Here is a 25,492-nt window from a genome sequence, read left to right as displayed (position 1 = left end):
ACCCACCTAGGAGAGCAGCTAACATAAGACAGACAATACCAAAGGCTGGTGAAGACATGGAGTAACCGGAAGCCTCATGCATTACTGTGCGTGCTTCCATGCTAAGACACTTCAGTCATGTCTGACTCTTTGGAACCCTATGGACTGTAGCCCACTAGGCTCCTCTGCCCTAGCAATTCTCCAAGCAAGAATACTGGAGAGGGTTTCCATGCCCCTCTTCCAGGGGATCTTCCCACCCCAGAGATTGAACCTGCATCTGTCTCCTGCATTGGCAGGTGGGTTCTTTACCACTAACAGTTGGGTGGGAAGTAAAACAATACAAATGCTTTAGAAAACTGGCACTTTATTTCAAGGGTAAACATATGCCTACTCTAAGACCCAGAAATTCTACTCCTAGGTATTTATCCAAGAGGGCTGAAAACGTAAGTCTACAAAAAGTCTTTTATGAGAATGTTGATGGCAACTTTATTCAAACCAGCCCTAATCTGGAACAATTCATGTGCCATCATAAGGTGAATGGTAAACAAAAGGTTCATACACTGGCACACTCGTCAGCAATAAAGGGAACAGACTAGAGAGACACACGACAACCTGGATGAACCTCAACACTCCGCTGAATGCAAGAGCCTGACACAGAAGAATACTTCCTAAGTGTTTCCATTTGTATGAGACTCTAGAATAGACAGAACTTTTGTATGGTTACAGAAATCAGATCAATAGGGGCTTCTGGTGGTTGGTAAGGAGGGAATGACTATGAAGGGACACAAGGAGACTTTCTGGAGTGACAGAAGTTTTCTATATCTTGATAGAGGTGTGAGTTACATGGGTGTGTACCTTTGTCAAAATTGATCAAACTGTACGTTTAAGAATATGCATTTCCTTTGTGTAAATCATATTTCAATTTTAAAATATTTTCAAAGTACTACTAAATTTAATGAAGACACAAGTAAAAAAAAAAAAAAAAAAAGAAGAGGTAAGACAAAACCAAAAAGGATAAAGCCTTGTTTTAAAATGTCAGAAATTAACAGAAGGTATACCCTGGCAGTCCAGTGGTTAGGACTCTGAACTTCCCAGGTTCAATTCCTGGTTAGGGAACTAAGATTCCACAAGTGGTACAAAATGGCCAAAAGAAAAAAAGAAGGAAATTAACAGAGCCTTAAAAAAAAAAAACAAAGAAAAAGACTGTACCCATGGGTCCTGACTCTTACTGTGTCTTAACTGGTGCAGATATAAGGAGTCTTGAAAGCACTCTGGCTGACCCACACCCATTCTGTGAGGTGGACATTTCACACAGAAAGTATAATAAGCAAGCAGGAAAGAATGAAGTATCCTTCTGTCTTAAAAATGGGCTAGACTACCCAGAAGGCTGGGTCCTATGAGAAAGCTAACACATTGGCAGGAATTAGAGCCACCCAATCAGGGTGGTCCTTGAACGCTTCTGGAGGAGAGGGAGTTTCCTCCGCTGTTTTAGCTGCTTACATTTTGTAATCAGCCTTATGGTCCTATGAGAAAACATCACCAGGACCCATCAGAGGGTTTAGGTCAAGTGACCTGGTTGTATAAAAACGGGAGAAACTGATCTCCAAAGGATCTTCTAGATTCAGAGCTTCTGTAATCTCGCATACCAAATTCCTACTTTAATATCTGCCAGCCTTAATTACCTACTCTAACAAACCTGTGTGCTTTTTGAAGCAAAGGGCTGCTGTTTGCGCGGCACAAAGTTGTGCATTATACAACTTCGTTCCAAACAACCTCTCTGTTTATATAGACCACAGTTTTATTTGTTACCAATTCACATAAAAGTAGGAGGAAATGGCAATCCACTCCAGTATCCCTGCCTGAAGAATCTCATGGACAGAGGAGCCTGGTGGGGGATACAGTCCACGGGGTCGCAAAGCGCTGGACACCACTGAGTGACTGAGGGCTTCCACACGTGCACATGGAGAGGGAATTCCACGATGGAACACTAAGAGCAGTTTCAAGTGGCCATTCCTAACCCGAGTGTGACACCCTGGAAGGCAGCCACTTTCTCTTACAAAATTTCCCTCAGAGATACAAGCAGGGTCAGAGCACTGGGTCAAGTGGGGAATGTAAGACAAACAAACAAACAAAATCTTACCTGTGGGGTGAGCTGCTAAAGCCAGGAGCACCACGCTGAAAAAGAAACAAGAGACTGGTAAAGAACGCTTCCCCAGTACTGAGAAAACAACATCCATTTCCACCCATTATACTTGGAAATAGTGAGATTTGCCTAAAAGCAAATTATCTACACTGTATGTTCTCATTCTGATGAAATCTAACTCATCAGGAAGAGAGTGAGAATCTCCTGAAATACCTCGAGTTTTGGCAAAAGGGTTGGATCTCCTGTGATGATTCTGAGGGTCCACACTTTTCTTTGAACATCAGCTGTACCACGAACGATCATCATAGCCTGCTCATCTAAAGAGAGTCCTTGTCAGCGAAACAAAGCAGACTCTAAATTAAAAAGAGGCTGCAGCCTAAAAGCTAGCTGTTGAATGTAAGCTAAATCTACTTGTGAGCTAAATCACAAAATTAACTACAAAAGGAGCGTTAGATTTCCAAGAAACTAATCCACAACATGATCCATGCCATCCACCCTGTGCCTGAAAACTACCTGGACCAATCTGTAGTTGATGCTGTAAGGGACGACGAAGGTCATATCTGTTTGGCTCTCTCCCATCTTCCTCTCTGGAAACCTGTCCCATCTCCCAGTGCCTGTCTACAAGCACTTTCGTGTGGCCCTAAGCCCACCTTCCATACCCTCTTCTATCAAAACTCATGCTACCAGGCAGCTGGTTTAGTTGGAGGTAGGAGTAAAACCTTGTATTCAAATAGAAGAAAGAATGTTTGTTTGTTTGTTTTAATGTTGGATGGCCTCACTCTGATTCTAAACCCTGCAGACACATCTGAATAGCCCAGTATCCTGGCTAGAATCTCTAAGGGAATAGTCTGGGCATCCATGGTTTTACTTTGCCATGGCTCCTGGAAGCTAAAGTACCAGGGCTGAGAACCACTGCCTCGGATCTGCAGTTGGTGACATTACAGGGAAGTAGAAGAGGCCAGTTTTACAGGGAAACCAACGTGAGTTCATCAGCCCTGCCCTGCCCTGCTCTTGAGTTACCTCCTAGCACCATTTCTGGTTTCCTGACAGCTCCCAGAGGAGTAGCATCACAGAAAGAGGAGAGGAGGAGGGTCAGAATAAAGGCCAAGGAGAATAGTCACATTCTGGCCATTCAGAAGTTGTAGGTTTGTAAGATAAGTGTTTACATGCAGCTGTAAAAAACACACACACCACAAACAAAATGAGCTTTTCTATCCTTCACACAGGCTGTCTGCTTGCTGTCTCTTCTTTCTCCAGAAAGCACATACCCTCTACATACTCCATTATTCTAGCTCACTGGATCCCCTTCCACTTATAACTTCAGCAGCAGAAGTTATTGCTCTTATGGGAGGACATGAGGGACCCCTTTTCCATCCCAAAATATCTCCCAGGGCCTATCATGGCATTCCAAATGCCATCATCAGGATTACCCCAAAGGGTGACTCTAAAAGAAAAGACTAGGGGGTAAAAATAAATCACTAAATAAAAGAGTTGGTTCTCTAGTCCACGTCTGAAAATTTGTAAATATAATGTCACACCTTCCTAATTCCTACAATGATGGCCTTGGGAGCAAAAGATGTTTTATTCATCTTTGGATCTCAAGTATTTAGCAGGGTCAGATACACAGCAGGTTCTCTCTGTGTTTTCAAACCAGCAGAGAGATCAAACCAGCAGGCAGAGGTCCAGACAGATCTGACCAACTGCAGATCTTTGGGTTTGGATGCTCAGGGCCCGTGGCAAATCGAATCTCAGCCCTGGTTCACCTTCTTCACTTGTACTGAAAAGGCTTAGAAACAGAATCAGCAGTCTGAGGTAGGAAGCCTTGAGCATCAGGCTCCTCGGCAGTGAAACCCTCACACAGGGGGACAGGCAGAAGAACTAGCAGGTGGGGGTGGTCATAGCAGTTTGATTTTCCATCCCCTTAACCCTCTGCTGCTGCTCGACTTGGCTATAAGTTCGGGGCGGGGGGGAGCGGAGAATTGTCTGAAGTGGTGCGATGTCATGGAAACATTTGAAACACCAAGAGTCTTTCTGCATTTTCAGAAACATCTCTTGAAAAGGCAGCTGGTGGGTCTGGGCAGAGTGGAACTAATGACTGTTTTCAGCTGAGTACAAAAGAGGCCACAGCTATGTTTGGGTTGAATCTTGCCTTCAAAATGGCATTTTCATTAATACTCAGATATTCAGGAACTTTATATATAGGTGGAGAATACAGCTCATGTTGAACATTTTAAGCTGAGTAACTTCCTCCAGAAAACCATGAGGCCAAAACTGATAGGGGCTTCCCTCATAGTTCAGTTGGTAAAGAATCTGCCTGCAATGCAGGAGACCTGGCTTCAATTCCTGGATCAGGAAGATCCTCTGGAGAAGGAAAGGGCAACCCACTCCAGTATTCTTGCCTGGAGAATCCCATGGACAGAGGAGGGTAGTGGATTACAGTCCGTGGGATTACAAGAGTAGGACACGACTTAGTGACTAAACCACCAAATGTTGAAAGGCACCTCTGTGATCTCAGTCCTCTGAACAGAATGCCATTGCATGAGGCAAACTTGAGCTTCAGACAACAAACCTCGCTGTTTCTCACTTAGGTCCCGCAGGGTGCACCGGGGACTCTCAGGATTCAAGACTGCTCCCAGGCTATTCTACTGAGTGGCTAAGCCCTATTCTATGCCTGTTTGGGGGCAAGAGTACAAAAGGATGCACATATTCAATGCATGCAAGCTAAGTCGCTTTAGTCTTGTCCAACTCTGTAACCCCATGGACTGTAGCCACCAGGCTCCTCTGTCCATGGGATTCTCCAGGCAAGAATACTGGAGTGGGTAGCCATTCCCTTTTCCAGGGAATCTTCCCAACCCAGGAATTGAACCCTGGTCTCCTACAGCTCCTGCAGTGCAGGCAGATTCTTTATCACTGAGCTACCAAGAAAGCCCATATACTCAATATTATGCTTGATTTACGACATTTAAGTGTAATCTATTCAATATCACACTTAAATGTCATAAACCAAGCCTCAAACTTCATCCTACCTTAACAAAAACACCTTCAAAACAACCTGGAAGTCCAGATTAAAGCAGAATTCTGAGTCCCTGGAGCTTCATGTCAGAAGGTGGTGGTGTGGGGAAAGTCCAGCCTCTGGCTCCCGACCCCCAAAGCACCCTCTTGTCTCCCCAAACCAGGCTCCATCCTGCACCCAAAGGACCTCAGACATATGTGTTGCGTGTGGACATCTCAGCCTGCAAGTCCATCTTCCACCCACAACCTTCCCACTAAAATCCTTTCCTTGGACATCCACTGGGTCTAGGAATGAGTTAAGAAGACAAACTTTGGAATCCACTTGGGTAGGAAATTTCAGGGCCCAGTTTAGAAGAAAAGATGTGGGGTCTTATTAGTCTTACAGACTCCAAAATCCCTAGGGAGAGGCATAGCCCTCTGAAGTTTGGGCTGGGTGGAAGCCCTGCTAGTCTGGCCTGAGGATAGCACTACTATTTAGTTTGCTCAATTCTGATCATCTCCCCAACTATTTAGGTTGCCTTGATGGCAGACACACTGGCTCAGATCTCCCTAATCAAGGTATTATTGAAAATAAAAATCCATTAGTTCTAGAAGAATATGAATTATTTTTTGAAATTTTAAATTATATTTTACCTGAATAGATAGTTTAAGTACTGCTGGTCAATGTCACTAAGGAATAAGAAAAAAAAAAGATAAAAGATGAAATAATAGATGTTTTACATATACAGAATAATAATTTTCCTCTATTAATAAATTATACCTATGTACAAGTTACATTTATAAATTATCAAGAAACAATACGAAGTGTACTTCATATTCAAAACCATTTCCTGGCTCAATTTCAAAAACCATTTCCTAAGTTAGTACCATCACATGCATTTTCACTTTGGTCGATTATTTCCTTTAGGTACATCTGCAGTTTTAAAAGCTGTGTTGGGACTTCCGTGGTGGTCCAGTGGTTTAAGACTCCACCCTTCCGGTGCAGGGGGGAAGGGTTTGATCCCTTGTCAGGGAAGTAAGATCTCACATGCCACCAGGCTTGGCCAAAAAATAAAAAATAAAAGGAGTGTCAGCTCTCTCAGGCCATTAGACTGGCTTCTAAGGCTACCATATTTGACAAGTAAAAATACAGCACACCCAAATAAATCTGAATTTCAGGTAAAGAATAATGCTTTAGTATAAATGTGTTCCAAATAGTGCATGAAACATACTTCAACTAAAAAAATCATTCGCTGAAATTCAAATTTAACTGGGTATCCTGTATATTATCTTAACAACTCTACCAACTTCTTGCTGCAAAAACACTTTATTCAAAGAAAATATGATGCCCTAGGACCCATCACACACCCTCAGAGTATATACTGCCTTCTCCCAGGAGTCAAGTCCCTTCAGACCTTTCTCTGTGGGGCTCACCTGGCCCCAAAACCCAGCTGCTCACTAGGGGGCTTTGACCTGGCAGCTCCAACCTGACGGAGGCCTGAATTCTCATCTTTTTCATTTACATTCAGCAACTGTGCCACTGACTGCCTTCAACAAAGGCTTCATTTTACCTCAGAACAGAGCTAGTGATGGGAGGGACTTCTGGGTCTAGTTTGGAAAGGGCTGGAGAAACAAGAAAAAAGACTTGTACTTCTGAGCTGCAAGAAATGAACTGGGGCCCAAGGAGGCCAGTCACATAATTTTTGTCAAAATGTCATCTAAGTGGCTGCCCTGAGGGAAGAGGAGAGACTTCCAGGCTCTTCGCACGTGGCTGGCGGCTGGCACATTTCAGCTCCAGGCGGACCCAGACTGCTGCCCTCCCCACACCCTGGACTCTCAAGAGGCTCTCTGATGGAAGAAGCTCACAACCCCATGGGTCTCCGCCTTTACTTTAGTGAAACATTGACTTACCAGCCTTCAAAAGTTCCCTGGTGGCAGAGTGAATAAGAATTCGCCTGCCAAAGCAGCAGACATGGGTTCAATCCCTGGTCTTGGAAGATTCTACATGCCCCAGAGCAACTAAGCCCTTGAGCCACAACTACTGAGCCCGAGCGCTGCAACTGCTGAAGCCCGTGTGCCTACAGCCGATGCTCCTCAACACGAGGAGCCACGGCAATGAGAAGCCCGTGCACTGCAATGAAGGGTCCCCGCTTGCCAAAACTAGAGAAAGCTGGTGAGGAGTAACCAAGACCCATTGCAAACAAAATATTTTTAAGTAATTAATTATAAAATATATGTGTGCAAGTCACTCAGTCATGTCCAATTCTGCAACCCTATGGACTATAGCTCGCTGGGCTCCTCTGTCCATGGGATTCTCCAGGTAAGAATACTGGCCATTCCCTTCTCCAGGGGATCTTCCCAATCCAGGGATCGGACTTGGGTCTCCTGCGTTGCAGGCAGATTCTTTACCATTTGAGCCACCAGGGAAGCTCCATACAAAATACATATGTATTTTTTTAAATGTTTACCTTAACTTGTTGGGTTTCTGGGATTTCTGTAGTATCTTATAAGCCCCTGGAGAGGAAGCAACAGGAGTCACTGACAGGGAATTCTGCAGACGGCACGAACTCCTTGGGGAGAAGGGCCCCTCTTCCCCACAGGGGTCCCCCGCAGCCCACAGAGGGTGACCCACGGCACTCTGGAGGACTTTAAGGATGTGCATCTGATAATCCCCCAGATGACGCAGTTCATAAAAAGGGCTGGGCCAGTGAGCCTCATGATCCACAGAAGGACACAGTCAACAGGAGGTTGGGTTTCCTCTGAGGGTGCCATGAGAAACATCACTGGATTTCTGAACTGTGTGTGTCACAAAGTCAGGGCACTGTTTTCCCTCTAAGGGAGGAAACACTGGTTTGAAATAAAGTAGATGGTCCTTTTATTTCACCCACTATTTTTTTTTTAAGTGTACTGCTGAAAGAGAGTTTTTATGGACACAAACTTCTGGATATGGAATTCTTCCCACCAATTTTTAAAGAAGACCAGCTAGCACTGCACAAGTGGATCTGGGGAAATGGAACCTAGGCCCTGGGGGGTTAGTTAACATTTTTTCATGAGAAAGAGGAGACTCTGTGGGGACTGGAACCATTTGGGGAAAACTCCAAAATAGGAAAATCAAACCAGAAAAAAATGTCCATTTAATTTTAACCTTGACATCTTGGATTTAATCTTCCTATTGTCTGGGATCACTAAAAAGTAGATACATGATGAGGTCTAAATAAGAAGTCTCAATTGTTTAAGTAAGAATTCTTTAAAAACTTACCTATACAGAGTAAGTGAATTACAGCCCAGAAATATCCATCTGGATCAAACTGTAACACAGGGTTTTAAAAAAAAGAAAAGGCTGTAAGTACAGACAAACAGGATCCAGCGTGGCAATTTTAAATGCCAACACACAGCACCAGGCACAGTGCCAGACAGGACTCTGGGACCTTGGGTCAGCCCCTCCTTATTCCTCACCCATTTGGCCTACGAGACAGCTCCCTAACTGGGCTCTCTGTCTCCAGCATCTCTTTCCCTACCCCCAATACACCCCAGCACCGCATCTTTAAAAGGCAGATCCAAGGGGCTTCCCTGGTGACTCAGGGATAAAGAATCTGCCTGCCACTGCAGGAGACACGGGTTCGATACCTGGTCTGGGAAGATCCCACATGCCACAGAGCAACTAAGCCCCTATGCACAACTATTAAGCCTGTGCTCTAGAGCTCAAGAGCTGCAACTACTGAGAAGATGTGTCGAAACTACTGAAGCCCCTGGGCACCCTAAGCCGTGCTCCACTACAAAGAAGCCATGGTAGTGAGAAGCCCACGCATCACAAATAGAGAGGAGCCCCTGCTCTCCACAGCAAGGGCAGGCCCAGGTAGCAACAAAAACCCAGCACAGCCAAACATAAATAAATAAAAGAATCATCGTTTTTAAAAAAAGGCAGATCAGATGGTGTCACCTATTGCTTAAAATCATCCAACAGTCCCCCGGTGGCTTCAGGATGAAATCCGAACACAAGGCACCCAAGAACCCCCATGACAAGCCCCTGTCAACCCAACCAGTCCCATCCACTGCCCATCCCCTCTTCAGAGAAAGAGAACTTGCACTTCCCCAGCCAACTTGGCCAAGGGGCACTCCCTCCTCTCCCTCCCTTCCTTATTTTTTTCATTTATCTCACCTGACACATTCTATTTAGCTTATGATCTATCTCTGTCTCCACCCTCCATGAGATGGCCAATTCCAAGAGGGCAGGAATTAGCCCAGGGGCACACACAGGGTAGGTGCTCCATGAGGCTGAGTCACAGAGCACTTAGGAGACCTCCACGGCTCTGTCTGCCCCTGCCTTCTTCTCCTGGCTCACTCCTCCTCACCCTTCAAGATTGAGGTCCAGGGACTTGCCTGGTGGACAGTGGTTAAGAATCTACTTCCCCATGCAGGGGATGTGGGCTCGATCTCTGGTCAGGGAACTAAGATCCCACATGCCACGGGGCCACTAAACCCAAGCAACACAGCTACTGAGCCACGTGCTAGAGCCCACACCATAACTAGAGAGAGAACTCCATGAGCCACAACCAGAGAGAAGCCCCCATGTGCTGCCATGAAGAGCAGCCAAATAAAGAAAGATTTAGGTCCAGTAAACAGAGCCTGGCTCCAGCATCAGAAAGATCTGGGTTAAATTCTAAAATCTCCACTTACTTGTTAGCTGGTGACCTTTTGGGCCTCGCTATTCTTTAACTACAAAATAGAGACAATAATAGCCGCTACCCTTGTGGAATTGTTGTGAGATTAAATAAAATAAGGCACTAAAGCATTGGCCCAGAGCCTGGCACCCAGCAAGCTCAATATAATCATCAGCTCTTCCTCCTCTGAGCCTCCAAGTCTTCCCAGGCGCCTGGCAGGATCCCACTCCGCCCCGGACAGAGCCCTGGCCTCCCCGGGTTATAATTATCTGTTCATCGTCTGCCCCCTCCTCTTTGCTCTGACTAGACTCCTGCTTCTGCCCGGACGAAGGCAATTTCTCTGTGCCCCCAGAGCCTGGCTTGGTGCCTGACACTTGATGGGGATTTAATCAATGCTGGGGAAGGAAAGAAGGGAAAAAAAGACCCAGGCAAGAGATGACTCCTGGAGGTGGGGGTGGGTCCTCAGTGCCTAAGAAAGAAAAACTCAGGAAAACAAAGTGAAAATCACTGTGTAGATGAGGCCCTTGGGATGTGAAAGTGAAAATGGTAGTTGGTCAGTCATGTCCGACTCTTCGCGACCCCATGGACAATAGCTCATCAAGCTCCTCTGCCCATGGGATTTTTCCAGGCAAGAATACTGGAATAGGCTGCCATTGCTTCCTCCAGGGGATCATTTCAACCAAAGGATCAAACCCATGTCTGCTGTGTCTCCTGCATTGGAGGCAGATTCTTTACCCACTGAGCCATTGGGAAGCCCCCCTGGGATGAGAGGGGAAAATCAATTTTGCCTCGGTGTGTAGGTTATTTGGGTTCACAGGTCCTCCAAGCTGGTACAGAGGGTGGACTGCCCCCATCACAGCACCCAGAGGTCTGAGGTCTGCGGGCCACCCTGCCACACACAGAGAGAAGGCAAAGACCTGAGGGGAGGTGCTGGCCTGACCAACAGATCCCCTAGGCCCTGCCTGAAAGTTTGCTTTTACATGTCTTTGCACAGGCTGGGGTCATACCACTTCTCAAAGGAAGGACTCAGAAATTCTGCTCATCCAGGCAGGCTTCAGAGATATCTGAAGGCAAAGTGAGTCTACCTGAACTTACCTGGGAGTCGTTGAAGGGCAGGCACCCGGCGGCGGCCAGGAGGAAGAGGGCACTGTGGAGAGGAGGTAAAAGACACAGCTTTACTATTCAACATGAAGGGCGTCCCGGAGAGGGTGGATTGGAGCTCCGGTGAGGCAGAGATCCCGAGAGACCACACCCAGCTGCCCTGTTCATCCTCTGAGCACCACATTATCTGTCTAGTTTTCAGTTACCTGCTCTGCTGACACCAAACAGTTCCTTCTCTGGGGTGCAGTGAGCCATCTTCCCAGAAAGAGGCATTTGCAGGACATGTATAAAACCAGAGCTGGCTCACTCAAGAACAATAGTATATATAGGAACTTCCCTGGTGGTCCAGTGGTTAAGAGTCTGTGCTTTCAATGCAGGGAGCATGGGTTGGATGGCCGGTTGAGGAACTAAGATCCCACATGCCTCGTGTCGAGGTAAAAAAAAAAAAAGTGTACATAAAAGGAGATTTTTTAAAACTACCGATCCCAACAAATACACTAGCGGAAAACTGGCCAGTGAAAGTGTTAGTCGCTTAGTCGTGTCCACCTCTTTGCAACCCCATGGACTACAGCCGATCAGGCTCCTCTGTCCGAGGGACTACAGCTGACCAGGCTCCTCTGTCCGAGGGATTCTCCAGGCAAGCACACTGGAGTGGGTTGCCATGCCCTCCTCCAGGGGATCTTCCCAACCCAGGGATTGAACTCAGGTCTCCCACATTACAGGCAGATTCTTTAACGTTTGAACTACTAGGGAAGTGGAAAATGTGGCCAAGCAGACTACAGGTTTGCTGCTTACCAATAAGAAAACATTGTGGAAAGCATATTACAATCTTATCAACTCACTCAAATAATCAAACTTAACATCTCCAGTAGTGGGACAGATCAACATCATGTGCCTCCTGACATGATGTACTGAGAAGCGTACAGCGTCACTCATGTGGTAGTATGCACAACCTAGACTGAATCTCAGGGAAACGCTGAGACAAACCCAAACTCAGGGACAGTCCACAAAACAATGGGCTTACACTATTCGAAAATCTGAAGGCAATGAAAGGCAATAAAACACCAAGGAACTGTTCCAGATTAAAGGTTATATAAAAAAAAAATAAAGGTTAGGAAGAGACATCTTTGGGGGAGGTGAATACTACAAAAGAAAATATCAGGATAATTGACCAAATTTTAACATCAACTCAATACTACATAACAGTATTGTATGAGACGTTAATTTTCTAAACGTAATCATTGCACTGTGGTTACACAAAAGATTACTATCTTTAGGAGACACACTTTGAATTATTTAGGGGTATAGTCATAATCCCTGCAACATATCCTCAAATGGTCCAGAAAAAATATGAGTAAGAATAATTATATATATTCTGATATATATTTTGTGTGACATATATGTTGTTGTTGTTTAATCACTAACTTGTGTCCAACTCTTTTGTGATCCCATGGACTGTAGCCCGCCAAGCTCCTCTGTCCATGGAATTCTCCAGGCAAGAATACTGGAGTGGGTAGCCATTTCCTTTTCCAGAGGATTTTCCTGACCCAGGGATCGAACCCACATCTCCTGCATCGGCTGAGGCGCTTTACTGCTGGGCCACCATGTGTATATGTGTGTATATATATACATATATATATATGTGTATATATATATATACACATATATATATATGGAGAGAGAAAGCAAGCAAATACAGAAACTGTTATCAATGAGTGACACTAAATAAAAGGTATATGGGAGTTCATTGTAATATGCCTGCAACTTTTCTACCAGTTTAAACTTTTTTCCCAAATAAGAGAATTCCTTGGTGGTCAGTGGTTATGACTCTGACCATTTTTACTGCCAAGGGCCCAGGTTCAATCCTTGGTCAGGAAAGTAAGATCCTGCAAGTCATTGGCACAGCCAAATAGTAATAATAATTAAAAATTTCATTAGAAAAAAAAATCTCTTATGGATGAAATATTATGGATTTCATAATATTTATGGATGAAGTCCTACAGAGCCTGGGATTTGCTGAAATGAGGCACTGGGTGCAGGCTTAAGTTGCAAATTGTTGAATCTCAGTGATGAGTCTACAGAAGTTCATTTTACTATTCTTTTTATTTTTTATATATATTTAGAAATTGCCATCATAAAAGGCTTTTTTAAAAAAATTCTTGCACAAAAAAGTAACATTGCCAATCATAGATATTTTCAAATTTTCTCATTCATTAGAAAGTCTATTTGGAGTTATTTTTTGACTTAGAAATAAATGGTTTTTATATGGTATTTGGGTTTCCTATACCAACATACCTTGCCCTCTGTCTTGTCCCAGTCATTGTCTCTTCCTAAAAGAAGGCAGCAGAAAACACAACACCCACATGATCACATGCTCTTTTCCCCTCTTTCCATTTATGAGGCAGCAACATACTTAGGACTGGGTCCCTTCTGACCATTGCATCAGGCAGCAAACAGCAAAGGATCAAGGACATGAACAGGGATAGTGAATACAGCATTTTCACCATTAGAGGATTTTATCGTGGGACATCTCACACCCATATATAGTCTATGCATACTCAGTCGCTTCAGTCGTGTCCAACTCTGCGATCCCATGGGCTGTAACCCACCAGGATCCTCTGTCCATGGGATTCTCCAGGTAAGAATACTGGAATGGGTTGCCATGCCCTCCTCCAGGAGATTTCCTGACCCAGGGATTGAACCCACATCTCCTGTATCTCCTTGCATTGCAGGCAGATTCTTTACCCACTGCGCCACCTGGGAAGCCATATATTCTATTTATGTATTGAATTCTGTATTACTTACATATATATGTAATACATGACAATGGGCTCTTCATAACTTAAGTACATTGGCAATAGTGATGCTAATCAATTCTGTCCACACACCATCCCACTGAGTCCTTAATGTTATCATGACACACACGTGTACCCGACAGACTGGCCTAGCCAGCCCAACCCGGAACAGGAGGACGGGGATGGGGGAAGCCTCGGAGCTGGGGCCTCAGGGCCTTGGGAGGGGCAGGATGACAGGCAGAGGTTCTCCACTCCAGCCCACCCACTCCTGCAGTCTCGCCAACTTTCAAGGCACACACACAAATGGCCTCAAGAAGACTCCCTGGCACCCGATTGCAGAGCAACTCAGAGGCCAGGGTAAGGCGATGGGAGGGAGGCTCACAGCGAGGGTTCCGGCAACTGCACATGAACAGACAGGCTGCAGGTGTGGGGAGAGGAGGACCCTCATGGCTTCAATGTCTGCCTGCAGTGGACAGAAGGCTTTGGAGCTCCGGTCCCCATCCTTTTTGGCACGACGGACAGGTTTCAAGGAAGACAATTTTTTTCCAGGGACCAGGGTAGGGGGATGGTTTGGGGATGATTCTAGCACATTACAGTTACTGTGCGCTTTATCGCTATTATTATTACATTGGTCCCACCTCAGATCATCAGGCATTAGATCCTGGAGGTTGGGGACCCCTGCTTCAGATGTAGGACACTTTACCATCCACAGGCAATGAGTGTGAGAGCCCTCAAACAGACAGGCCCTTGGGACTGAGGGGAGAAGGGGGTCAGCCAGGTGTGGGAGAGCCCAGGTTCCCACCAAACTTGTCCTTGAGCAATGCCTGATTCCACCAGGCATGGCATGAATGGGTTTTAACGCCTCTCTTTAACACCTGCTAATCTCTTAAACAAGAGGATGAGTCCTGACTGTGGGGTTTTTTCCTTCTTCAAGTAGCAGCCTGTAATACAGGCCAAAAAAAAAAAAAAAAAGGAGATTGGATAAAAGCCCAGAAATAGCTGAAACAAAAAGGCCCAAATCCATGCATCAAAGCATTTCTGCTGATTTTCTATCTACAGGACTGAGCTTCGCAGCTACTGCCGAGGAGACAGGAAGTCATCAGAGAATGAGGCACTCGGATCAGAATTTGCACAAAAGGGGGCACAGGGATGGGTTGTGGGGGGAGGCGGGTCACTGCTCATGTTTCAACTGGGGACCCTGAGAAACAGAGGGGTGTGCAGCCTGTCCACGGCCATGGTGCCATGTGGCCCAAGACCACGACTCAGATCCCTGGATGCACCTTTTTCCACCGTGGGAATTCTTAAAAACTCAATAAACTGCAAATCTTATTTTTAAAACTTTAAGTTGTTTCCATTTTTCAATTTTCATTCTTCATCAGTATTGCGCAACTCAGCGAAATTCTGGGCATCAGTGGCTGAAACCTAGCACGGGTTGTTTTCCCCTTAGAAATAAAATATTTCAGGGGAAAAAAAGGAAGTAAATTTTTGAATAAGACATGAAACAAGGATATACTAGTGTTTGTAAGAAATTCCTCTGTCAACTCTCAAGTATGAATCATCAACAGACGGTTTCTTATCAGAGTTTAAAATCAGGTTAAATCTTCTATTTTAGAGGTTTGTGGAGTTGTTTTTTTTTTTTAAACTTACCTACAAATCTTTGCAGGAGAAGTTTTCTGTATGAAAATAAAAAGACTTAGCATTAGTTTAAAAAAAATTTTTTTTGTTCTCCATAAAAGAAAATATTTAGATCAAGAAGCACATAAATTATGAGTAAGTTTATTGGGGTCTTAACAAGTTGCCGCACTTCAGTTTTTATTGAGGCTTTTTCTGCTTGGACCAAATGAAGGATGACTCAGAGGTCCAGTCACTTCTGGATGAGTAGTTTTACCACTCTCACCATTAGAACTCTGTTTACCCACAAAAAAGCACAGTGCCGCCGCGCCCATGCCTTCAAATATCTCACGCACCATGAAAAGGAGACAGAAATCAATGTATCCTGTGCAGGAAAAGAAATCAGGCTCTGGTTCAACTTCTATTCCACTCTGTCTCTTTAAATTTTCCTTTCATTAATCCAGCTCTGACTCTGAGCAGCGCTATAAATTCTCTGGTATGATGTGTAAATTAGGAAACAGAAAAAAAAAGGAGCAGGGACATTTGAGTCCACCCCTAGATAGAAGGAAAAAAGGGCAGATTGGGGAAATCGGAACTTGGCGTTTAAAGCTCCCTGAAATGAAGAAATAAAGAAATTTTAACACAGACTCCACCTTTATTACTTCCTTTTTTATTACTTTAAGGGAATTAGGCCTTGGCACTTGGGAAGAAATCTCTAGCAGGGAGAAGCATAGATTTTTCTACATTTGATAAGGAAAATGGCCAGGTAAGAGATTATTTCTGTACATTTCAGAAGGATTATTTTGCCAGTTGAGGACAAACTACAGTTTTGGGGCTTTTTCCTTCCTCTGGCTCAAAGTGTGAAGTACAACCATATTATTTAAAAGTGAAGCACTGGGCTTCCCTGGTGGCTCAGAGGTAAAGAATCCATCTCCTGCCAGTGCAAGAGACAGGGGTTCAACCCCTGGTCTGGGAAGATCCAACATACAGGAGAGGAACTAACTATTGAGTCTGTGCTTTAGAGCCTGGGAGCTGCAACTACTGAAGCCCTCGCATCCCAGGGTCTGTGCTTCCCAACAAGAGAAGGAACTGCAAAAAGAAGCCCATGCACTGTAATTAGAGAGTAGCCCTCGCTCTCCACAACTAGAGACAAGGTCGTGGAGCAAGGAAGACCCAGCACAGCTAAAAATGAAATAAATAAATAATACTATAAAAGTGATGCACTTAAAAGGTACAAACTTCCATTTATTATAAAATGAGCAAGTGCTGATGATGTAATGTACAACACAGTGCCTATAGTTAACAACAGTCTACCACATGTTTTGGAAGTTGTTAAGAGAGTAGATCTTAAAATTCTCATCACAAGAAAAAAAAAATGTTGTAACTATGCATGGTGACGGATGTTAACTGGAGTTACTGTGGTGATTGTTTCGAAATATACACACTGAATCATTATACAAAACACCTGAAATGAATATAATTTTATCTTTCAAGTATATCTCAATTTTTTTTTTTAAGAAGGTAAAGCACTGGGAAGAGAATTGTGTGGTTTGCTGTGAAGGCTCTCTTAAGTTTTCACATGTGACTAAATCATCTGGTTGGTATTGGTTTAATGGACACGAGGTGTCTGTGAACAGAGCCATGGTTCCTATCTTTAGATCCTTTGTTACCTCTCCTATGTTCTCTCTCATCTTCGTGGAACCCGCCTCAATAGTCCAAAAGGCAAAGTGGACCTTGACTCCCCTGCCCCCTGGTGGAGACTCGAATCCCTTCGGTCCCGGAAGGTCACACGCAGAGGTGACCTGGCCTGCCACCTGGATAACTGCCCCCAACTTGGGAAAACGTGTCACTAACAGATTCTGAGCTAAACATAGCCAACATCTCCAGAGTTTGGAGGAAGAGTAGAAATGAAGATGAGAACGAAAGGGATGCTCAGGACTTCCCTGGCGGTCCAACGGTTAAGACGCCGAGCTTCCAATGCAGCGGAGTGTGCCCACGTGAATGTCAGCGGCTCGGTCATGTCCTTAAGAGCAGAAACTACGCCTCTTGCTCATGACTATAGACCCAGGGCCTGGCAGAGCAGCCACACACCCAGGGATGCAGAAATATTCACAGAGCGAATGGGGGTGGGGGTGCGAGAAGAGGTTTCCTGACAGATCAGAGGAAAGAAACATCAAGACATGGTCTAGGAAAAGACAGAAGTTTGGCTATGGCTGGAATTTCTACAGCCAGACAGAGGGACGGGGCCCAGCTGGTGAAGGGCTTTGCGTGCCTCCAGGTAGGTTCTGGGCAGTCCTGAAGAGCTGTATGTGGGGGAACATGATCAGATCTGTGTGTCAGAAAAGTCCCTTGGTCCCTTGGAGTGAGTGGAGTGGCCTTGGCCATAGGAAGGCCACCTCTCTTCCCGGCACGCCTATAAAAAGTGTGTTGCCTGAATGACCCACTAGCCTCTCTCGAGTTTAAGAGTTCCAAATTTTTGATAGAAGTCATCTGAAACAGGCAGACATTAGAAAAAAGGAACTCTTAAAAGAGGTACCAAACTAAAAGCACCAAAGGGCATCCCTGGCGGCTCAGTAGTAAAGAATCTGCCTGTCAGTGCAGAAGACAGGGATTCAATCCCTGATCCGGGAAGATCACGTGGAGCAACTGAGGCCACACTCCACAACTAATGATCCTGTCCTCTAGAGCCTGGGAGCCACAGCTACTGAAGCCCTAGGGCCTGCTCCCTGCAACAGGAGAAGTCACCGCAGTGAGAAGCCTGGGCACCACAACTAGAGAAAAGCTTGCACAGAAACAAAGACCAGCACAGCCAAAGATAAAAAAATAAATAAATAAAATTATTAAAAAATAAAACTACCATCCATGGCTGATTCATGTCAATGTATGGCAAAAAAAAAAAAACACTACAATATAAAAAAAAATCTACCATTCATAAGATTAAAAATAAGAGCTCATGAGTACAAAGCACCTACTATGTGCCAGAAAGTGTTAGGAGCACCAAGTAGTTGATAGGGTCCTCCTACAACTCTTGGGCGGGTGACATTTCTCTCTCCGTTGCACAGATGGAGACCCAGAAGGTGAGGGAAGCTGTTCCAGGTGGTGGAAGGCAGAACTGGGGTGGGGAAGAAAAGAAGTTTTCCCTGGGGTGGGCTAAAGCTCCCAGTAACCTATGGGAAGCTTGCCATCAATTTCCTCGTGGTGCTGGGATGCGGTGGGGTAATGCCCACTCCCCCACAGCCCCCAGGCCCACAGGCATCTCTTCCTCAGCCCCTCCTCAGCCCCTGGTTCATTACTGGCCTGGAGGTGAGTTCTGTTCAGACCCACAAGCGTATGCTGGGTAACCGAAAGGGATGTCGAAACTGTGGTCCTTGAAAATAATTAATGACCACCGTCGGGCAGCCTTGACTGGAAACAGATGGCAGGAAAAAGGCAGGCACTAACCTGGGCCGTACATAAAAAGCATGTCTTTGAAATTTCAAGCAAGGGAAGTGAAACTAGCCTTTTGCGTAATCATTTACCTCTTTCCGAAAACACTTCTGGTGCCCACAGATGATAACTTCGGCTGCATTATGCAAAGTGAGAAACACAGGAATGGCCTGAAAGAAAACAAAGGAATAAGCATGAAAATATTTCTTTGATCTCATAATTACATAATTCTTGATGTCTGCTTCAAAATAAAAGATCTGTGGGAACTGCTGGCATTCACATAGCTTCTCCTCTCCAGCAAAAACCCTTCTGCGTGGATCAGCGTTCTCGCAGCTGGCATGATGCTTGGTAGGTGTAGGGACTCCCTTCCTATGGGTTTTCTCATCACTTATTAAGCACCTACTGTGTGTCGGGGACTGTGCCAGGTGTAGGGGACACATCCCGTGAACAGCTGCACACGTGACAGATAGGCTGCCTCTCTAGAGGTGAGAGCTCTGACCAGATGCACAGAAAGGCAAAACTAACCCAGCGTGGGCAGAGCACGCCTTCTCGGAGGAAATGAAGCCCAAAGTCTAAACAGGAACCAAATGATGAGCTAGAATGAGCACAGCAAAAAGAGACAAGGTGGGAGAAGGCTGGAGACAGAAGAGCACATGAGAGCCCAGAGGATCTGAGTGGGGTGGAAATAGTGTGGAAGGGAAAGGTGGGTGAGGGGAAGGTGAGGAGGTAACCATATCAAGGAGTCAGGACCATCCCGAGGGCCACAGGAGATGCTGAAGAGTTTAAAGTCCAAGTGACATGACTGCATCTGCATGTTTATAGGAACTTGGGCTGCTGGGTGCAGAAGAGACAGAGATGATTACAGAAGTTTAGTGGTGTGGCAGATTGAAAATTGAAAACCCTCAAAACTCTGGCCGCAGGACTTCCCTGGTGGTCCAGTGGCTAAGACTCTGTGCTCCCAATGCAGGGGGCCTGGGTTCAACCCCTGGTCAGAGAATCAGATCCCAAACGGCACAACTAAGGATCCTGCATATCGCAACAAAGATTGAGGAGGCTGAGTGCTGCAACTGAGACCCAGCACAGCTGCATACATACTAATACATATAAATACACACAAATACATATAAACACAAATACATATAAACACAGTATTAAAAATAAAAACTATGCCCAAGTCCTAATCCCTCGGATTTGTTAAAGTCACCTCATACAGTAAAAGAGGGCCTTTGCAAATATAATTAAATCAAGAATCTGGAGATGGAGCGAATACCCTGGATGATCTAGGTGGGTCCCAAATGCAAATACATGTATCCTCCTAAGAGAGAAGCAGAGATGTGACACACATAGAGAATAGGCAATGTGACCCCAGAGGCAGAGACAGAGGGATGCAGCCACAAGCCAAGGCATGTCAGCAGCCCCCAGAAATCAGAAGAGGCAAGGCCCGGATTCTCCCCGAGAGCCTCTGGAGGGAGCACAGCCGTTTCAGAACCTGGCCTCCAGAACTGGGAGAGAATAAGTTTCTGTTGTTTTAAGTCACCCAGGGATGTAGTAATTTGTCACAGTAGCTACAGGAAACTAACAGAAGGACTCCCCAGACGGCGGCCTGAACCTGGTAGTGGCTGTGGAGATGAAGAAAAGTGTACACAGGAGGGAAACATTTAGGAGACTAAAGTCAATGGTGGAATAACTGGGATCAACATTGTAACCCCCAAAAAAGGGGGAGAAGGAGAAAATATTTTTAAAATGTAACACTCCAGTGGGACAAACTTAGGTGGCATATTAAAAAGCAGAGATATCACTTTACCGACAGAGCTCCATATAGTCAAAGCTAGGGTTTTTCCAGTAGTCATGTATGGATGTGAGAGTTGGACCATAAAGAAGGCCAAGCACCAAAGAACTGATGCTTTCAAAGTGTGGTGCTGATCTATAGATTCAATGCAATCCCTATCAAGCTACCAACGGTATTTTTCACAGAACTAGAACAAATAATTTCACAATTTGTATGGAAATACAAAAAACCTCGAATAGCCAAAGTAATCTTAAGAAAGAAGTATGGAACTGGAGGAATCAACCTGCCTGACTTCAGACTATACTACAAAGCCACAGTCATCAAGACAGTATGGTACTGGCACAAAGACAGAAATATAGATCAATGGAACAGAATAGAAAGCCCAGAGATAAATCCACGAACCTATGGACACCTTATCTTTGACAAAGGAGGCAAGGATATACAATGGAAAAAAGACAACCTCTTTAACAAGTGGTGCTGGGGAAACTGGTCAACCACTTGTAAAAGAATGAAACTAGAACACTTTCTAACACCATACACAAAAGTAAACTCAAAATGGATTAAAGATCGAAATGTAAGACCAGAAACTATAAAACTCCTAGAGGAGAACATAGGCAAAACACTCTCTGACATAAATCACAGCAAGATCTCTATGACCCACCTCCCAGAATATTGGAAATAAAAGCAAAACTAAACAAATGGGACCTAATGAAACTTAAAAGCTTTTGCACTACAAAGGAAACTATAAGTAAGGTGAAAAGACAGCCCTTAGATTGGGAGAAAATAATAGCAAATGAAGCAACAGACAAAGGATTAATCTCAAAAATATACAAGCAACTCCTGAAGCTCAATTCCAGAAAAATAAATGACCCAATCAAAAAATGGGCCAAAGAACTAAACAGACATTTCTCCAAAGAAGACATACAGAGGGCTAGCAAACACATGAAAAGATGCTCAACATCACTCATTATCAGAGGAATGCAAATCAAAACCACAATGAGGTACCATTACACGCCAGTCAGGATGGCTGCTATCCAAAAGTCTACAAGCAATAAATGCTAGAGAGGGTGTGGAGAAAAGGGAATCCTCTTACACTGTTGGTGGGAATGCAAACTAATACAGCCACTATGGAAAACAGTGTGTGGAGATTTCTTAAAAAACTGGAAATAGAACTGCCATATGACCCAGCAATACCACTTCGGGGCATACACACTGAGGAAACCAGATCTGAAAGAGACACGTGCACCCCAATGCTCATCACAGCACTGTTTATAATAACCAGGACATGGAAGCAACCGAGATGCCCATCAACAGATGAATGGATAAGGAAGCTGTGGTACATATACACCATGGAATATTACTCAGCTGTTAAAAAGAATTCATTTGAATCAGTTCTAATGAGATGGATGAAACTGGAGCCCATTATACAGAGTGAAGTAAGCCAGAAAGATAAAGAACATTACAGCATACTAACACATATATATGGAATTTAGAAAGATGGTAACGATAACCCTATATGCAAAACAGAAAAAGAGACACAGAAATACAGAACAGACTTTTGAACTCTGTGGGAGAAGGTGAGGGTGGGATGTTTCGAAAGAACAGCATGTATATTATCTATGATGAAACAGATCACCAGCCCAGGTGGGATGCATGAGACAAGTGCTCGGGCCTGGTGCACTGGGAAGACCCAGAGGAATCGGGTGGAGAGGGAGGTGGGAGGAGGGATCGGGATGGGGAATATGTGTAACTCTATGGCTGATTCATATCAATGTATGACAAAATCCACTGAAATGTTGTGAAGTAATTAGCCTCCAACTAATATAAATAAATAAATAAATAAAAATTGTGGTGCTGGAGAAGACTCTTGAGAGTCTCTTGGACAGCAAGGAGATCAAACCAGTTGATCCTAAAGGCAATCAGTCCTGAATATTCATTGGAAGGACCAATGCTGAAGCTGAAGCTCCAACACTTTGGCCACCTGATGTAAAGAACTGACTCATTGGAAAAGACCCTGATGATGGGAAAGATTGAAGGCAAAAGGAGAAAGGGGCAACAGAGGATGAGATGGTTAGATAGCCTCACCGACTCAACAGATGTGAACTTGAGCAAACTCTGGGAGATGGTGAAGGATGGGGGCAACTGGCATGCTGCAGTCCATGGGGTTGCAGAGAGTTGGACACAACTTAAAGACTGGACAACAAGCAGTGGGCTGTCAAGATACACAGAGTACCCACTGCACACTGACTATTGCCAGGCTGTTTGCTAAGAACAGCAGTCTTTCCTAATTTGACAGATGATCTTGACAAGGCCAAGGGAGGGATTGAAGGGCAAGGGATATTTGCTATTATCTTTCTTGTTGCCACTGGTGATGTTTCCTGGAAAGCAGAAGAAAATCAAGAATACGCATGGGTTTTGGCATCAGCCTGGGTTTCAGGCTCCAGCTCCACCATCTGCTCATGGAGCAGGGCGCTTAGCCAAACAGTTTGCTCCTCTGTAGTATGAGGATAACAATACCTACAACCTGAAGCTATTGGGAGGAAGGGTGGAAACCATGCAGGAGCCCTGCACGAAGGCTGTCAACGTTAATGGGTACCAAGCCTCCACTCAGTGGTGTCGATCGAGGACACCTAAGAAGACAGAACAGAAAATCTATAGGTTAACCCTGTGGTACATGACAGTGAAAATAAAAGGGCCATCTGAGCTGAGAAATTGTTCCCGCTTCGAGGACCCTTAAGTGGGTCTTTAAGCAGATGCTCCTGCCCTATCACTTCCAGGTGGATTTATTCTTTATCTTTGGGGCGGATATATTTTTACTTTGTCATTAAGACTTTTATAATTTTATAGCTCTGCCCTATTTTAGTATTTTGTTCTAACTCACACTGTTTCATTTCATTCTGAGCTCTTACCTTACATTTTTCTTCCTTTTTTTTTAATGTTTTCTACTCTTTTTCATTGAAAGTTCAACTCAACTCTTTTTTTCCCTTTAAAATCATAATTATTTCCTATGTTTTTCATATCTTTTGTGCCTCTTTTTATTCCTTTTAAGCTTTTATGTTTTCTATTATGTTTTATGTATTTTAAGATTACTAGAGATTTTTTTAACTGACCTCTTCCATTAGGTTCATGTTGGGAAAACTTGGGCCCTGGCCTTCCAGGTCTGAGCCTAAGAAGACAGAACGGGAAATCTTTAGGTTAATCCTGCGGTACATGACAGTGAAAATAAAAGGCCCACCTAGATCATAATTATTTAAAATTAAGACCTGATCCCTGGGTCAGGAAGATCCCCTGGAAAAACAAACTGGATCCCACTCCAGTATTCTTGCCTGGGAAATCCCATGGACAGAGGAGCCTGGCAGGCTACAGTCCATGGGGTCACAAAGAGTTAGACACGACTGAGTGACTGAGCACACAACAAGAAGACCTGATTTTACATGTTTTTGCCTCCTTGACTATAAAACCAGAAAGGAGAGGAGATTCAGGGTTGACTCAAAGAGCCAGACACGGCCGAGCGACTTTCACTTTCACTAGACTCTAACTCTTGACCTCAAAGAGGTTTTATTTTCTCAATTTTATAAACCGTCAATAGGTTCCTCTATCGCCCTAGCAGAATCTGAGCAGATTCTGTAAAAGGATCTATCTGTACATATAGAACTGACCTTAAAGTTCACTAATAATAGGTACCAACAATGTGTCCAGCACAGTGCTAATTATTTTAATTGCATTCTCTTATTTAAATCATCTCTCAACAACTGTATCCACAGATGCTGTTAACCCTGATTTACAGACAAGGAAACTGAAGCTCAGGGTGATGGGGCAGCTTGTTGGTGAGCTCACAGCTGGTTCAGGGTGGGACTCCAGGATTCCAAACGAGTAACAGCAAAGCCCACACTCCCAGCCTTGATGTTTGTTGTTGTTTAGTCGCTAAGTCACGTCTGACTCTTCTGTGATACCATGGACTGTAGCCCACCAGGCTCCTCTGTCCATGGGATTTCCCGGGCAAGAATATTGGAGAATATTCCTTCTCCAGGGGATCTTCCCAACCCAGGGAGAGAATCCATGTCTCCTACATTGGCAGGCGGGTTCTTCACTACTGAGCCACCAGGGAAGCCCCATTCTCGAAGTTATAGGATCCAGGTTATGGCAAGCTCCCAGTGGAAGCTTCCTGGATCCACACCTGTACAAAGTCCATCACAACTGTGTATTGTTCCAAAATCTGCCAGTCTTCTTCGTCCTCCAGTGATAAAACTGGTGTGATCTAAAACGGATGACCTTAGCATAAACTCCATGTTTAAAGAGACATCATCCATTTCTACTTTAAAATGGTCTAATCTGAATTTCTCAAGCCATTTTTCTTGACTAAGGAGCTAGTAGACTTTAGAAACAGTAACTTTACCATTAACTTTTATAGGCCTCCAAAGAGATCTATCAAGAACAATACTAAGGCAATCTGCAACTTATAATTACTGACTTTCCCTTGGCCTCCACCTCTGTGTACCAAGCCTTAGTCTGAACTATGCGATTAGTTCAAGAGATGCCAGTGACCAATTATTTCAGAAAACCTGCCCTTTACAGACTGAAGTTCAGTAGATCTACTTCTGTGAAATCAGACAAAAGTTGTGAGAAATGAGGACCTCCCTGGCTGTCTAGGGGTTAAGACTCCTCGCTTCCACCGCAGGGGGCATGGATTTGATTCCTGGTAGGGGAATTAAGGTCCCACGAGATACATGGTATGGCCAAAAAAAAAAAGTTCTGAGAAATGATAATAACAATAGTAACAGTCGAGATACCCTGAATGCTTCCTATGTGCCAGACTCCATCCTAACTGCTTTAACATGTTGAATCATCATAATAACCCTTTGAGAGAAACACTAATAACATCCCTATTATACAGATGAGAAAAGGGAGGGATATATCTTGATTCTCTTTTTAAACCTGCCTCTTAATAATCTGAAACCACCTTTAGACAACCTAGACACTAGCTTGCTGCTAAAGA

At 44.4% G+C, this 25,492-nt stretch overlaps 1 protein-coding gene across 4 annotated transcripts in view; it reads right to left on the bottom strand.

Annotated features, from left to right (window-relative positions):
* The window catches only part of TMEM241 (transmembrane protein 241), a 120,367-nt gene that overhangs the window by 52,491 nt on the left and 42,384 nt on the right, over positions 1–25,492 (bottom strand). For all 4 annotated transcript variants that reach the window (XM_065932462.1, XM_065932461.1, XM_065932464.1 and 1 more), the window contains exons 5-11: positions 18,800–18,877; positions 15,318–15,343; positions 10,870–10,921; positions 8,373–8,421; positions 7,582–7,627; positions 5,768–5,803; positions 2,120–2,154 (exon numbers count right to left, since the gene is read on the bottom strand). In XM_065932462.1, coding sequence (XP_065788534.1) covers positions 2,120–2,154; positions 5,768–5,803; positions 7,582–7,627; positions 8,373–8,421; positions 10,870–10,921; positions 15,318–15,343; positions 18,800–18,877 — 322 coding nt within the window. The remainder of the gene's footprint in view (positions 1–2,119; positions 2,155–5,767; positions 5,804–7,581; positions 7,628–8,372; positions 8,422–10,869; positions 10,922–15,317; positions 15,344–18,799; positions 18,878–25,492) is intronic.

This window comes from Muntiacus reevesi, chromosome 4 (assembly GCF_963930625.1).
Source record: "Muntiacus reevesi chromosome 4, mMunRee1.1, whole genome shotgun sequence".
NCBI lineage: Eukaryota > Metazoa > Chordata > Mammalia > Artiodactyla > Cervidae > Muntiacus > Muntiacus reevesi.
The sequence above is the reverse complement of the archived record's forward strand: the minus strand, read 5'-3'. Positions and strand labels throughout refer to the sequence as shown.